We start from the raw sequence: 15161 nt of genomic DNA on the forward strand, positions 1-15161 counted from the left end.
TATATATATAAGGTAGAGAAGATCTTAGATATATATACCCGTAAGCGAGTAGGTAAAGTAAAGAAGGGATAGAAGCGTAAAGTAGACACTTAGTATAAGGTAAAATGGCTTAGATATTAGAATGAGGAGGATAGTAAGACCTAGTAACCGGCTAAGAATATATTTAAATACGCGGCCGCCGCTATTATAGACTTTTACTATAGCCGGCCGGAGTTGTCCACGCCTATAGGCTTCGTAGCTCTATCTAATTAGGTCCCCCTAAGCATTTCTTAAAGGGAGCCGGTCGCGGATAGGCTAGTTATAGATAGACTAGATATAGATATGTTACTAGACGATAACAAGGCATTAGAGGATAATTAGACTTTTATACGGTTATAGAGTAGTACGGGTAAGTAGCCGTATAAGATAGATAACGCTTAGAGGACTAAGACGCGTTTTAAGAGGGGGGGTACTATTACGGGTAGCCCGCGAACCCTTACTATAGCTACGTCAGCCCGGGTGAACCGCGGACCTTCCGTATTAGGTTAGCGCGGCTTAGCTTTACTTTATAACTTCGCCGCGCCTCGCGCTCCTCTTTCGTAGCTTTATAGAACAATAACTCTCTTATTCGGACCCTACGGTACGCGCGCCCTTATATTATTAGACAGGCTATCTAAGAGGAGTACGAGGTACGGAAAGTTAATATATAAGCCGAGGTATACGGGCCGGCCCGTACTAAGTTACGTAACCGACTACTATTTACTAGACGTCCGCCTAGGCCCGTAATACTACTTTTAGTTACCTATTATCGTATATAAAATATAGTACTAGAGAGCTAGTAACCGTCTTAAGGGGAGGCGTAAAGGGTATACGCCTATATCGATAGCGCCGTATTACTAATACTTCGTAGCGTAACCTTTTAACGTCGCTCTTTCTAACTAGCTCTATTTTGAAGCTATAATATCGCTATCCGTATTATCGTATTAAGTATAAGGTAGCTATATATAGATTTTAGAGTTCTTTACCGAGAATAGGTCTAAATCTACTAGCGGGTATATACGTAGCTAATTATAAATTTCTAGATTCTTTTTAACTAATAAGAGCGTACGCTCTAAATTATCTCTCGACCCTATATAGGCGAGTAGCTATAGTAGCTACCGCTACATTTTAATCTCGTTATAATTATAGATAGATAGATAATTCATTTACCCGTTATAGTGCCCTCCGGCCTATACGAGTTTATGTCTATATATATTACTATATAAGGTAGGAAACCTGTTCCTAGGTAAAAACCTCCTCTCCTTCTCTAATAGCTTCCTTACTATAAGTTCTTAGTTTTCCTTCTATTAGGGTGCACTAGTATCATAGTAGTTAGCCTCTGACTACCTTGTCTACAACCCTAGAGTTGTCCCCCTCTTCCTACTCTCCTCCTCCTTCTTTCTCTCCTTAATCTATCTCTCTATTTCCCTAGTTAGAGAGAACTACTCTAAAAATCCTTAGTAGATAATCCACCTTATAATTCTCTAGAGGTCTCCCTTATTACTAATTATAGCTTAGAAGTTTCTGTTCCTTGCCCTTACCCTCTATTCACCTCTCCCTATACTCTATTCTTTATAAACTAGAAGTCTATATTCGATATTCTAGGATAGATAGCCGTATAGGTAACTCTTGTCTTCGATACCTAGGACTTTTCTCTAATATAGGTATGCCCTAACTCCGATGTGTTTAGAGCGGATTTGTATTGCTATACTTACTTTCGTTATAATTATAGTTATCGCTACGGGCGCTTTCTAGATACCTTCGCTCGCTAACGTTATTAACCTACGGTCGTAAGCTCCCTACGGTATAACTAGCGCTCGCTCTCGGTACCTTCTAAGCTACCCTTCGCTTAACTAGACCTCTATACGTTTTAATATATAAAGCTTATTTAGCTAGCGGAATTATAATAAATACTAGCTCTAGTGGTATTTAATATACGCGCGAGCTTTTATACTATATTCTATAGCGATAGTAATAGTAAGGCGCGTCCGACCACTTTTGTGTATACAATCGCTAAAGGTGCTAGATATGACCTCGAAAATGCACCGAAAGGCGCGGAGAAACACCCTCGGCATAAAGTTTGCCCGATCAGCTGGCTTGCCGAATCAGGAAGGAGCTGATGATGGCCTGAACTTCGGCATCAATGATGTCTCCGCCTATCGACACCACGCGGCACGTACCTGAGGTGGAGAGCTATGCATCACAAGTGCGGTTCGGCGTCTTGCATCATGCCATCCCGCTATGATTTGATACCATAGAACATTGGTAAGCACGTAAGGTACTCTTTGACTTGTATCCTACACAACCCTCCCCTCTCAGTACACCACAGCAGCAGCAGATCCTACAACACCGCTCGAACCATGGGCGGCGGACCACCGAAAGACCATCTGCTCGCAACTCTCCCCTTCCCCGAGCCCAAGGACATCTTCTCTTCCCTCCAGAAGAAGTTCCCCTCCCTCACCATAACCTACCACCAAACATCCTCCAGCAGAGAAGCAATCGAGCTCTACAATGAGGTTCCCAAACACCTTTGGCACACTGCAACGATCCTCGTAACCCTCTTTACATTTCCTCAGGACGCGGAGGAAGTCCCCAATCTCGAACTCGTCCACCTTGTATCGGCCGGGAGCAACCTACTCCAAGGCCAACCGTTATGGACGGATAGCGATGTCACCATCACCACAAGTACAGGTATCCACGGCCCACAAATCGCGGAATGGGTCATCATGACCGGGCTAGTGGGAAGCCATCATTACAAACAACTCTACGAATTGCAGAAGGCACATCGATGGGGGGGTGGCAGTGACACAGGCTATCGCACAGTAACGGACAAAGTCGGACAGAAAGTGGGGATCTTGGGGTATGGGAGTATCGGACGACAGGTCGGACGAGTCGCAAAAGCTATGGGTATGAAAATACTAGCTTTCACGGCGAGTGAGAAGGACACAGCGGAGAAGAAGAGAGATAATGGATATGTTGTGCCCGGGACTGGGGATGTAGACGGCAGTATACCAACAGAATAGTATCATGGGCTGGATAAGGAGTCACTACACAACTTCTTGAGGCAGGATATCGATTGGCTTGTGGTTTCTGTGCCGCTTACGGACCAGACACGGCACTTTCTAGGGAAGGATGAGTTCAAAGTGTTGAGTCAGGACAGCAAGAGACCAGCTTTTGTCACGAACATTGCGAGGGGGTCGATCGTTAAGCAGCAGGACTTGATCGAGGCTCTCAAGGATGGGACTTTGGCGGGTGCCGCGCTGGATGTAACGGATCCGGAGCCGTTGCCAGAGGATAGCGAGCTTTGGGGTCTTGAGAACGTAATCTTGACACCGCATATCAGCAGCAGTAGTGGCGCATACACGAAGAGGACGTTTGATCTGCTGGCGAAGAATTTGCAACGGAGGACTAATGGTGAGAGGCTTATAAACGTGGTGAATAGGAAACGGGGTTATTGATCATGCAGGAATGTCGAAGGTATGGTCGAGGTTTAATGCTGACTGCATTGCACTAGCCCATCTTATGCAGGTACGGTATAACATGCCATGACCCAAACCCCGAAAGCACATGCGCCATCCGCTCAATCAGGCAGGAGTCACCAGAACAGTTGCACAACGTATCGCTCAGCCTTCGCATGCCCAGGCTTCTTCCCGAGCTGAGAACATATGTACTGTGCTATGTCCTTGCCGCACGTAATGTTGTCGCCCCATACCACGCCGCGGAACTCACATACATGACAATGATACTAACTACCTTTGTTACTTACTTGATAGCCCTATCACTCACCAGTGCTCTGGACCATGACAAACCCCCCACAGCGTTATGGACATCATGCTCCAGCTCAAGCGACGATGCCCTGACCTATGGCAATACCCCTTGGCCAGACCTCCCAGCATTCCTCCACAACGCAACCAAGCCTCAACATATCTCAACCACCGAGCAAATCCGCAACACCCTCGCTCTCTATCCACTCACGAGGGCTGATGACAAAGTTGATTGTCGCTGAGCGCTTCGACTCACCATTGAAGCTCAGGCCTTTGCTTCAACACGCTGGCACGTAGCTGAGTAGCGAGGTCCGATTGAAGCAGTCGAGGGTACAGCGCGTCGACATATTTTGAATTCATAATATGCGTTTCTCTAGCAGCTCTCTAGAAGTGAAGTTGACAGAGTTGTGGCGGTAACATACCTCGCCACCAGCCCTCGCTCATCATCGACGCCAAAGCTTTCGATCAGCTCGATCTCAGCTTCACAGGAAATGTCATCGCCAACTACTCTAAACCACTCGACGTTTCCTCATTTCTGTCGGCTGTCAGGGCGGGTGTTGCGCTAGGTCTGGCCTCTGTGGGAACGCAGCATAATTGCGGGACGTAGATTATCGATATATTTGATCCGTGTTCGGCTAGATTGGTGACTTATGCTACTGCTACGCATCTTGGGCTGGGAGAACATGAGTGGCAGATCTTGACGGCGTGTATCCGGCGTAGAGATGTGTGGATGTTGACTTGGGAGGGTTGGGAAATCAAGGTAAGGACGGTGGTGTATATGGTAAGTGTAGAGTGTTGTCATCCCAAGATGTTGTCCATGCAGACTAGATATAGGGATCATCTATTAGCAACTTTCCGATCTTCTCGTAGGAACGACGCCTCCAGTGCGCTTATCTTGTTCGCTAATCTTTGGTATGCACCAAGACATACCCGTAGCACGTTCAGATATCTCCCGTCCTTAACTTAAGTAGCGTCTTAACCTCGAACCAAAACATACCAGAGTACATCAACACCATACCCCCCAAGAACAGCACCGCCATCCACCCATCAGCTCCAAAACGCCGCCAACCTCGCTCACTCCTCACACTCTTCCACCATGCCCTTATCTCAGCTTTGTGCGCAGGCCACGAGTCCACCCCAGCGGCTTCCAGGTCCTCCTCCGAGAGCTGCGGCACAACCACCACCTCCTGATCGAGTACCGGAACGTACAGTACTAGCCCGCTGTGGAGGAGATACTTGACGATGAGACCCACGAGGACCGGGAATGTCACTAACGTGAACGAGTCAATAGATTTGAGTATGGTCAGTGCAAATTCAAACCATGTAGTGGTGGTCGCGAGGCTGTAGCGAACAATAGCTGCTGTGCAAATGGCGAAGACTCGGCCTGACCAGATTGCGCGGGTGTGGTAGGTCTCGACCGATTGGAGGGTGTGGTCGGTTCGGATCTGGTCGTGTTGCTCTGACAGCATGGGCGACTTCTCAGTCATGGTCGTGGTGGGCGTTAAGATGCTTTCGCCCTGTGCTGGGGGGTAGATGCTCGGCCTTCTTGTTGTGAATATTGTGGACTCGTGTGTAACGCAGCGAGGGCTGTAGTCTGTGATCGGAAAGCGATCAAAGAAATGGTCAAAAGATGTGCGAAAGTCAATATTCTAATCCCCAGTCGAGGGCACCGGGTACCATTATCGACCATACCAGTGGTCATGTGTTGCGCCGTCCACTTCGGCGACATGATAAATGCATCCAGCACTCTGTACCCATACGGCAAACAATAGTCCATTCACCTCCTGATCCTCTCACCTCCTCACGTCCCCAAATGCACTCTCCCATCCTCCCCTACCCTCCCAGCCTGCTCCCGCGCAGCCTGTCCACTCTTCTTCCCACTCGTATCATGGATCGCATCCGGCACCACCTCCTCCACCTTCGTCTGTAAGCTCTGGGCCACTCGCTCGGGGACTATACTGTGGCCTTTGTCGTGGGAGTATTTGTCTGGGTTGCCTGGGTTGATGCTTTAGCAATGAAGGAAGGGAAGGAGAGGAGAAGGGGGGGGGGAGGCAGACCGGTATCGTGGATGTTGTTGGGGAGGGCATCTTCGACACTTTCGGGCAGGGTTGCTTGGACTTTTGGTGGGAGGTTGGAGGTTGTGGCGGGATCGATGGCGTGGGATTGGTTTGAGGTGTTGGTAGTGGTTGACATGGTTGTTCAGCTTTGAATGGACGTGTGGTAAAGTGGTTGAGGCTTTCGGCGCTTGTATGTGCTTGTGCTTGGTGCTGTGTCCCAGATCTTTGAGTAGTACTTCGTGCTCTGTTCTTTCAAGATTCCAGAGTAGTTGCTGTACGAACACAATGACGTTTTGCTGATAGATATAATCCTTGCATACAGGGATTGTATCCACCATGATATCGCGAAGCATGCGCGACCTTGATGGACACGCGCTGAAGCATTGAAAAGGCAAGACATCTGCAACTCATCAGACACTACAACATATACACTTTCGACTTTACAGCTAGAACATTACAATGCCGCCCATCTCGAGCATATTTGCTCATCTTCGCCAGAACATCGTGCAAAATAAAAAGTCCACCCACCAGTCCTCTAGCTGTTATGTCGGCCGTCAAGGTGAAGGAACAAGTAGAAGCACTCGTCGTGGCAAGCCGTTGATTCTATCATCTAGTGAGAATGACCATGATCGTCGTGCGAGTTGTCATTGTTCTGCTGCTCAGGCGGGCAGCAGCTCTTGCCGCCGCCGCAGTTGTCGTTGCACTCTAGCAGACAGCTCTTGTCCATGCCGCGCATAGAGCCACTTCGCGAAGCGTCATTCGAGTTCTCTACGTTTCCGCGGCCGTCGTCACTCTCCGAATCGTGGTGGAACTCTGGCTGGATGGTGAAAGAGTGGATGCCGTACTCGTGAAGGCACTCGCGGATGGCGGCTGCAAGCTGCATGTATCGTTGCGATCCTTCGCCCTTGAAGTTGAAAGTGACTCTGACATGGAGACTGGCAACGAGCTTGGTGTCGCTCAGCTGCCAAACGTGCAGGTGATGACAGCTCTCAACACCAGACAAGTCCTCTATGTCATCCCGGATGTCATCGACCTCAATGCCATGGGGAACGGCCTGGAGAAGGATTCTCGAAGCGGCCTTGCAAAGTGGAATTGCTGATGCCAGAATAATGCAGGTGATGACAAGCGAGATGGCAGGGTCGAAGTAGTAACGACCCTCAAACTTGGTCAACCAGATGATGAGCGCAGTTGCAATGACACCGATGTTGCCTAGAGCATCGCCCACGACATGCAAGAAGATGCCCTTCATGTTGAGATCGCCGTGCGAGTGACCACCGCCTCCCTTGCCGGCTTCTCTTGGTTGCGAATGCTTGTGGTCCTTGTGCTCGTTCGACTTGCGTGGTGCAGCAGAGACACCACCATAGCTGATCTTCTGGGCAGTTCCAGCCATCAATGGCTCGTATGCACTAGTGGATTCCACGCCTTCACGATCTGGCACGATCTCGGGTTCGCCCTCGTCAGAATCGATTGGTTCCATGTTGCTTGCGGCAATGATTGAGTTGCGGAAAGCTGCTGGACCAGGGTACTCGTCGTAGTTGATGAAGCCCTTCGAGCCTGCTTTGCTGTGTCCGCGCTTGCGCGGACTCACATCGGCTACAGCAGTAGAGCCACTAGCGTCTGTACCTGCCTCGCCGTGCGAGTGATCATGAGGCTCGTCTGTGTATGGTTCGTGGACGTGTCCAGCATGTCCCTCTTCAGCATCTCTTGCATCATGGCTGTGACCCGCTTCCGGACCGTGACTGTGTCCTCCATGGGCGTGGCCGTGATCGTGGAAAAGCGCGAGGCCAACGATATTCGAAGCAAGACCCAGGCATCCGACAATGAGCACGAGCTTGGGGTTTGACACGATCTGTGGCTCCACAAAGCGCTGAATGGCATCCAGAAAGATGGTCACGCAAAGTGCCACTAAGAAGACACCGTTGACCAATGCTCCCAATGTCTCCGCGCGCTGGTATCCGTATGTGTACATCTTCGGCGCCGAAGTTTTGTTTGCCATCTTGACTGCCCAGAGACCGACACAGAGGGAGAGGACATCGTTAAGCATATGGAAAGAGTCGGCCACCAGGGCCAGAGAGTGTACGGCATAACCGGTGATGAGTTCGAGGAGGAAGAAGGCGCTGTCGATTACCAGCAGGATGATGATTCGCGTCGACTTGGAGAGGGCCATGTTGGTGTCGTTGGCGACCTGCTGGGTGGTATGCGCTGGCAGGTGGTGGTGAAGAGGTTGCCGAAGAAAAAAAAGGGCTCCAAGCTGGAGATGGAGGTGGAGGTGGTGAGAGTCGTATCGCAGGGAGCAGCTGTGTCTCTTTGTAATTTGTTTGCCCCCTGCTGTCGTGTTTTATCGAAGGACAATCCTGCTGTCTGCGTCAATGGTTGTTCCCGGTACCATGTTTTACAGAGCCACATACCAGTTTTTGCAGAAACTCAAATGCGAGCGCATCGAACGACTTCAAACGGCTCCGGAGGCGACCTGCCGGTGTCGCTGGTGACTGCCGGATGACTAAAGCTGTGCAATGTGCAGTCTGAAGTCACGATTCCAAAGCATTTGATCGTTCCACTCACTGCATTGAATGCTCGGTGTAGAATCTTCGTCGACATTCACACGCCTGCCGCTGACAGTGTCTTGCCCCACCAAGAGCGCGTTCAGCAGCTTGCCATCCCTTTCAAAACTCATCCGCGCTTGGCAGTTCGTCTACTCTGCAGGGATTCCTGGTATAGCGACAGTCCGAAGGTTCTGATTGTACAAATAAGCGAGCAGCTCTGTTGACACTCTAATCACGGAAACCTTCAAAGGGCAATGTTGCCTGCTCTGCGACGCAAAAGTCGACGTTGACTGGATTGCGTGATCGTGTACAACACTTGAACAACACCTTCACCAAGAATCGCCATCCAGTACGCTGCCACTAGTCACGGATGATACCGGCTTCTGCCTACCACAGACCGCTACTAACACGCTGAGTACAACCTCAAGCATGGTTCTTATGTTTCCACGTTCTCCAGCCAAGCTCGATACTGTAGACTGTCCCACGGTCTTTGACCGAACATCGGATAAACTCCATCGCACCGCTTACCGGCACGAGCCCTTGCATCAGTCACATGTAGAAAGATGTCGTCCGCGGGGAGCAGCAGGCCGCAAACGGTGCACCTCAGGCGTTGATGAAAGTGAGGGAAGGAGCATCACTTCGAAGAACATCACGACGACCACCGGTATGAATTCAGCATCGGCAGTAAATACACCTCCATGACAACACCACCACCACCACCACCACCACCATGGAGCAGCGACCCTCCCAACAGATCTCCGGAGACGCAATAAGACGAATTCCAGAGCCAGAACCAGTCCACATCCCCGACGACGGACGAGAAGCAATCAACCTCCCCCAAGTCGCGGGTCCCGGATCCAGACACAAGAACAATCCAAATCCACCATCCGCAGACATCGCCGCTCATCAGCACTGGTATGACCTTGTCCGCAAGTTTTGGAGGAACCATGTACGACTGTCTGTGCCTCACGTCGATTGCAGAGATCACCTAGGTAAGTGGCCGTCATGGTTATACTCAGCGCTGCATCAGGAAGGTTGCGAGCCTTCCGCAGCGGAAGCATACACACTGCCTGCCTATGTCATGACTTGCTTCGGTGAGCATTTCATACGTTCAATGCTTCTACTGGTCTGTTCTCAGCTGGGGCATCAACCATCGAAGCCCTACATATAGGCTATAGCGCCTGAAACGGACTCGCGCCCGATCCTGGCATGGCATCCTAGGCCATCGACGGACGAGTTTCAGCATGGCAGGCAAGCGACTCCTCGCCCCGTCTGCAGACTACAGCAGACTGTCTTGGAACTGCAATGCGCGAAAACTCGAATTGAGACACCAGGAGCGCCTTCTCAAAATCCTCCCTCGAAGTAAACGCCAAGCTCAAGTCCAAGCACTTGCTACTGTCGTAGCGTCGACATCTGAGACAAAAGACCATATCCCTACCCATAAGACGGACTGCACTCCGTTGCTTGCACCCTCACACTACATCCGGGACTGCACTCCTTTACTTGCACATCCACACTGCATCCGCCTCCTTCACCCGCTACTCCCTCATCAAAATGAATCAACCGTACTAACACCTCCCCTCCCAGCCAACGAACGCACCTTCCTCGGCTACCTCCGCACCTCCGTAGCCCTCTCCATGCTCGGCGTAATCGTCGCCCAACTCTACCGCCTCCAACACCACCCGTCCCCCTCTCCAATCTTTGGCTACTTCATCCTCTCCAAACCCATCTCCGCCATCCTCCAATGCTCAGCCCTCGGCATGGCGATCTTGGGCGCCATCCGCTACTTCCGCCAACAGGCCGCGATGGCACGCGGGAAAGTTCACGCAGGCGGTTGGGAAGTTATGGTGATTGTGGTGTTTTCAAGCTTGGTAGGTCGGTATTGGTGTTGGGTGGTTCGAAGAGAGTTTGGACATTTGAAGTGACATGGGAAGCTAATTTGCATGACTTGCGCTTTTAGTTGTTGCTTGTGCTTTTGGCGCTGCATGTTGCGGTTGACATTTACAAGGCGGGATGATACCGCTAGGGTATTGGAGTACTGCGGTGCGGTCAGATTGGATGGTCGATTTGGTTGGATTGAGGGTCTCGGGCGGTACACTGCAGGTTTAAGGTTGTCATCAATCAAGCATTGACTTCATCCTTCACTCGTCCGCGAGGAGTTGCCCTACAAGTGTTCCAGCGTCATACTCTTGATCTTTGCGACGAGCTGTGCCGATCTTTGGCGTCAAGCAGGATTGCAACGGTCAACTGCATTGTTGAGATCCAGGGAGAGCTGCAAACGCTGACTTTTGGCGACAAGAAAGATGTCGGTCCAAGGACCAGTCAGTCCTCCGGAGCTCTGATAAAGACCGCCGCAGCAAGTCATTCGTCGGTTCATGGACTGACATCACGCAGCCGTGGCAGCTTCGTCACGATCGATGGCAAGAAAGAGCGAACTGGACGACAATGGTATTGGATGGTCCGGGGTCTCGCAGCCCTATCTTGTGGGTTGCAACCAGATCCAGTGCCGAGGGAACGGGAGTCGGTTGACTCCAACGTGTATCAAGGGAAAGCTCCAGTGCTTGGGCGGAACGACAACGTTGTTCTAGCCAGTGCGATGATCAATGCTGCTTCTCGTGCAAGCCCCGACGCCTGGGTGTACAGTGCCCAAGTACCAGCGATTGACTACTCGACTTCGGCTGTTGCATGCAGGCCAAGCTCTGTATGCCGCGTAGTTGGATATGCATGGCATAGCATCAGTAGGACATGGATCTCAAACGATCCAGGAAAGCCTCACCTTGAGCAACGAATATGCGTGTCATGGCGGCATTCAAGGCCGAGTTTAGGCCTGATTAACATCCACTCGTCACCGATGGAGCCTCCTCGCTTTTCGGTCCATGTGTATCGTGCCGTGGAAACACCAGTCCGCAGACCAAGCGCAAGCGATAACGTGATCGTCATCTTGCCGTGGTGGAGGCAGTGGAGGCACCGGGGAACGACATGGATGCGCATCCTGGGAAAAAGTTACCTAAAGTCGGACACGATCGGTCGACGTCTGTTGGGCTATGTGATTGGGAGAACGAGTGTGACGAGTTGTGTTCTTCGCCAGCGCGTAGAAGACTGTTGTAGCCAACGACGTATGTTGCATATTGAACATGACGCCGCACAGTGCAATTACCGAGACAAGTGTCTGCACGGCTTGGACGTTGTGTTGCATGCAGTAGTCATCTTACCAAAACTGGAAACGTGTTCCTTCGTGCTTTAGTGGCATAGAAAAAGTGAGGCCTTCCCGGGCCATAGTCGCCAAGTATATTGAAAGTCCTGGAAAAGCTGTTGTCGATAGTTGCCATGCGATTTGGACGTCCTGAAATTGACGATGAAGCGTTCAAGGCCGATGCCCAACTCAGCCAGTACGGCGCGACGTAGTCATTCTGCAAGATCGATTGGGACTTTGGAAGGACGTGTCTGGCACCAATATGAGTGCTTATAGGGCTGCAGGAGCAGCTATTCGACCACGCGAGATTGCGCTAGGAGCACGTTAGCAGGCCAGACAGCTCAATGTGGCGTCACTCAGGAACGCGACAGAGGCAATTTTACCCGCCATGTCAAGGCGCGCACAGCTGGTGATGAATTTGGCGTGTCGACGACTCAGCGTGCATGTTGCGGATGCGCTTCGATAACGCTACAGAGTACAACATGCCTGCTTGTGACGCGCTGCGTTTCCGTGAGACAGCCCCACCTGCTGTGAGAGGCATGTTTGGCATACGAAGCTGGTCCGGATGTGACACTGGATACGATCAGACGCACGGAGGTGCCAAATCCTTTTCGCGTGGAGGCCTTGGGTGGGCGTGATGCGTCAAGCATTATCGTGGCTCGGTAGTCGCAGATCGAGCCGCTCGACGGCAGCAGCAGCGTCTCTCCAGATCTCATCAGCGGCGGACGCGGCAATGCGGAAGTGTAGGCGCCTGCGTGCATTTGCATGAGGAGGCTGCCTGTCACGACGGACGTCGAATCGGGATGTCCAGTGCTCCCGAAAGAGACGTTCGAATGAGAGGTGCCAGTTGTGTTTTCTTCGGAATGCAGGGATTGATCCTAGCGCCGCACGCTAGAGCCTCGGCATTGGCAAGAACGCTGAGTGGCTGCGATCACGACGAGTAAAGGTCCGACGTGGGCAGTTTTGCGTGTGGCCAACATGGCTTCGCACTCCCCCTCTGCGTCAACAAGGGTCGTGTCGTCTTCACAGCTCGACTGGTATGGAAACACAGTACCTCCCCGTCCCGTCTGTCTGGGCCCTGCGGCGCGGTCTCATCCTGCTAACCCATCGCAGCGGTGGCAGCGACATGGTAGGTCGATATGCTCCTAGTTTGTCGCGTGCAGGAGGCGTGCTGCATCCATTGAGGCGGCTCACATCACTTCCTCTGCTCTTACTGACTGTCAGCTACCTGTCGCTCGCTGAACGCATCATACTGCCCATTCCCTCTCACGGTCCTTCTTCAGCTACGCTCGTCGTCTGCTCAGACACCACCTTCCTTTCTTTTGGGGTCTTGCAGTATCCGTGTTCTGACCATATACACCCTGCGGTCCTGACCGACGCTTCATTCGACTCCATCCCACGATCTGTAATATCTGGCCTACGACCCTGGACCTCGCCATACGATGGACGATTGAGAACGAGTTCGATAGACTGGTCTCCAGCGGCGATTGAAGATCCGGATGTGACATTGGCTGACATCAGCACTTTTACAGCTGGGCTGGATCATAAGTCTGACATCGCACGGGAGTCCAGTTGAAGGCTACGGGCCGCGCTGAGGCTGGGAGCTGAAAGCACAGGGTTTGGCATCAGCATTTTCATGAGTCGACATGGCGCGCAACTCGACCGTGTCTGATCTTTCAGGCAACTGCGTTGCGCCTTTCTTGGATGCCTCGAAGTTTGGTGACAATGGATGTAAGTATTCATTGGGAAGTAGCTTGGCTCAGGACTGATCATCGAAAGTTGTATCCGGACGATTCTGCGCCACGATAGGCGAGCTAGCAGCATCACCATCATGCTGTCTACCTTGTCCAGCAACCGAATGGGCATACTCTACCAGGTTTCATACCTACGGCATCGTCTCAGAATGGCTCAACGTGGTCGGCCTTATACTTCTGGTATTCATGCTGCTATCTTATGCCTTCTTGCCAGCTCAGGAGACACGGAAACACTACCTCAGCGTCTGCTTGGTCATTGCTCTAGCGATGATCGCACTGGGCTTTACCATACCACTTAGCGCAAAGCCCGATCAGTGCTATGATGAGATAACACCCAACGACATGTACTCATCGCTGGAATGTGCGTGGTCTGGTGCTTTCATTATAGCCGGAGGCCTCACGGCAGGCATGTGGATCTTCCTTCGCGCGCTATCAATGAACTTGCAGATCTGCTGGGACATTGTTCCCGGACGCAAGTTCTTCTATGCTTCGCAACTAGCTGGCTGGGGCATTCCAGCGGTTCTCTTCGCTACTACTATAACGGTGACTGGAGTCAGCTTTCGCTTCGGATCGGCATGTCATGTCAACCACAAGAACTCCATGGCGGACTTCTGGGGACCTTTGCTGGCCATGGCAGGTGGCGCCGGGTTGTTGCAGCTCTACACCTTCGGCTACTGTATTCATGTCTACCTCAAGAACCTCTGGTCCGACCAGGCCGACATGTCCACCAATGCATCTAGCAACGGTGGTACGTCTCGCGTCGGGAGTGTACGCGCGCAGACTGCTCGGGCCGTCTATCGCCGCCTCAAGAAGGTATTGTGGCTACAGTGGCGAGGCATCTGCATTGTCAGCATCATCCTGATCGACGTCATCTTCTTCTCCATCGTGTTTGTCTATCTGGACGGCATGCAGCAGAGCGCCGTGAACGACCTGGTCAGAGTCAGGCCATGGCTTGTGTGCTTGGCGATCAACCCTACGGACAAAGACAAATGTCTCCATCTCGTGCAAGGTTGGCTGGTCAACGAGTCGGTGGTAGCGGCTGTGTTGTTCATGCTTGCGCTTGCTGGACTACAGGCCTTCGTCATGCTGACAAGGCCAACAGTATTCGTGGCCTGGGTCAACTTCATTCGATCGAAGGTCACGAACAAGAGACAGGAGTTCGTGAGCCTCGATGCGAAACCCGACATCATGCGCAGCAACTCCAAGCATCAGCTCCTGCGCCTACAGCGAGGCCATCAAGCGACCACGTTCGAGATACAGGGCAAGCCAGACCATGTGATCACGATGGACGAGCTGGATATGAAGACCTTCAGCCCGATTAACTCACCCGACGAATCGTACAAAAGTCCGATCCACGGCTACCGAGACTCACCCTCTCTGGACGAGTCAGGGCCATGGGACAGCAGTCAGACGATGTCATCACATCAACAAACGGCACGAGGGCAAATACCATCACAATATGTAGACCGCATAACACCCTCCCCAGCTGGCAACGGCCCGCCCAGCCCAACTGCTGCAACATATTCCTCACGACTCGACGTTCAACGAACACCACAACACAACGACTACTTCGCACAGAACACAAGAGCGATACCGAGCGAAGGAAGACGCTATAACGCACCAAACTCAAGCTTCTCAGCACCCAACGCTCCTTCAAGAGCAAGCAGCACGAAATCCGTAACCTTCGAGCCGAGAGAGTACTACTACACCCACGACCTAACCCTCAGTCCACCCAGCGAAGCAGGCGAAATCGAAGACATCTCCTCGCAAGGCTTTCCCATACGTCGAAACTTCGAGAGGCGGTGATATAGATTACACCTAGACAGCGCATA

At 51.7% G+C, this 15161-nt stretch overlaps 6 protein-coding genes across 6 annotated transcripts; 3 read left to right on the forward strand and 3 right to left on the reverse strand.

Annotated features, from left to right (window-relative positions):
* Positions 1-2378: 2378 nt before the first annotated feature.
* CLAFUR5_07935 (D-2-hydroxyacid dehydrogenase) lies at positions 2379-3476 on the forward strand (the record flags this gene model as incomplete). The annotated part of the gene is made up of 2 exons (XM_047907083.1): positions 2379-3014; positions 3042-3476. The coding sequence occupies 2 exons, from the start codon at positions 2379-2381 to the stop codon at positions 3474-3476; spliced, it is 1071 nt and encodes a 356-aa protein (XP_047759381.1).
* A 1247-nt stretch (positions 3477-4723) lies between these two features.
* Positions 4724-5269, reverse strand: CLAFUR5_07936 (uncharacterized protein; the record flags this gene model as incomplete). The annotated part of the gene is made up of 1 exon (XM_047907084.1): positions 4724-5269. One exon carries the CDS (start codon positions 5267-5269, stop codon positions 4724-4726), a length of 546 nt encoding a protein of 181 aa, XP_047759081.1.
* A 314-nt stretch (positions 5270-5583) lies between these two features.
* Positions 5584-5975, reverse strand: CLAFUR5_07937 (uncharacterized protein; the record flags this gene model as incomplete). The annotated part of the gene is made up of 2 exons (XM_047907085.1): positions 5584-5777; positions 5840-5975. The coding sequence occupies 2 exons, from the start codon at positions 5973-5975 to the stop codon at positions 5584-5586; spliced, it is 330 nt and encodes a 109-aa protein (XP_047759080.1).
* Positions 5976-6449: 474 nt separating this feature from the next.
* CLAFUR5_07938 (Zinc homeostasis factor 1) lies at positions 6450-8006 on the reverse strand (the record flags this gene model as incomplete). Its single annotated transcript, XM_047907086.1, has 1 exon — positions 6450-8006. The coding sequence occupies one exon, from the start codon at positions 8004-8006 to the stop codon at positions 6450-6452; it is 1557 nt and encodes a 518-aa protein (XP_047759086.1).
* A 1106-nt stretch (positions 8007-9112) lies between these two features.
* CLAFUR5_07939 (uncharacterized protein) lies at positions 9113-10307 on the forward strand (the record flags this gene model as incomplete). The annotated part of the gene is made up of 2 exons (XM_047907087.1): positions 9113-9374; positions 9970-10307. The coding sequence occupies 2 exons, from the start codon at positions 9113-9115 to the stop codon at positions 10305-10307; spliced, it is 600 nt and encodes a 199-aa protein (XP_047759085.1).
* A 2914-nt stretch (positions 10308-13221) lies between these two features.
* On the forward strand, positions 13222-15135 carry CLAFUR5_07940 (uncharacterized protein; the record flags this gene model as incomplete). The annotated part of the gene is made up of 2 exons (XM_047907088.1): positions 13222-13306; positions 13355-15135. The coding sequence occupies 2 exons, from the start codon at positions 13222-13224 to the stop codon at positions 15133-15135; spliced, it is 1866 nt and encodes a 621-aa protein (XP_047759294.1).
* Between the last annotated feature and the right edge of the window lie 26 nt (positions 15136-15161).

This window comes from Fulvia fulva, chromosome 3 (genome assembly GCF_020509005.1).
Source record: "Fulvia fulva chromosome 3, complete sequence".
Classification (NCBI taxonomy): domain Eukaryota; kingdom Fungi; phylum Ascomycota; class Dothideomycetes; order Mycosphaerellales; family Mycosphaerellaceae; genus Fulvia; species Fulvia fulva.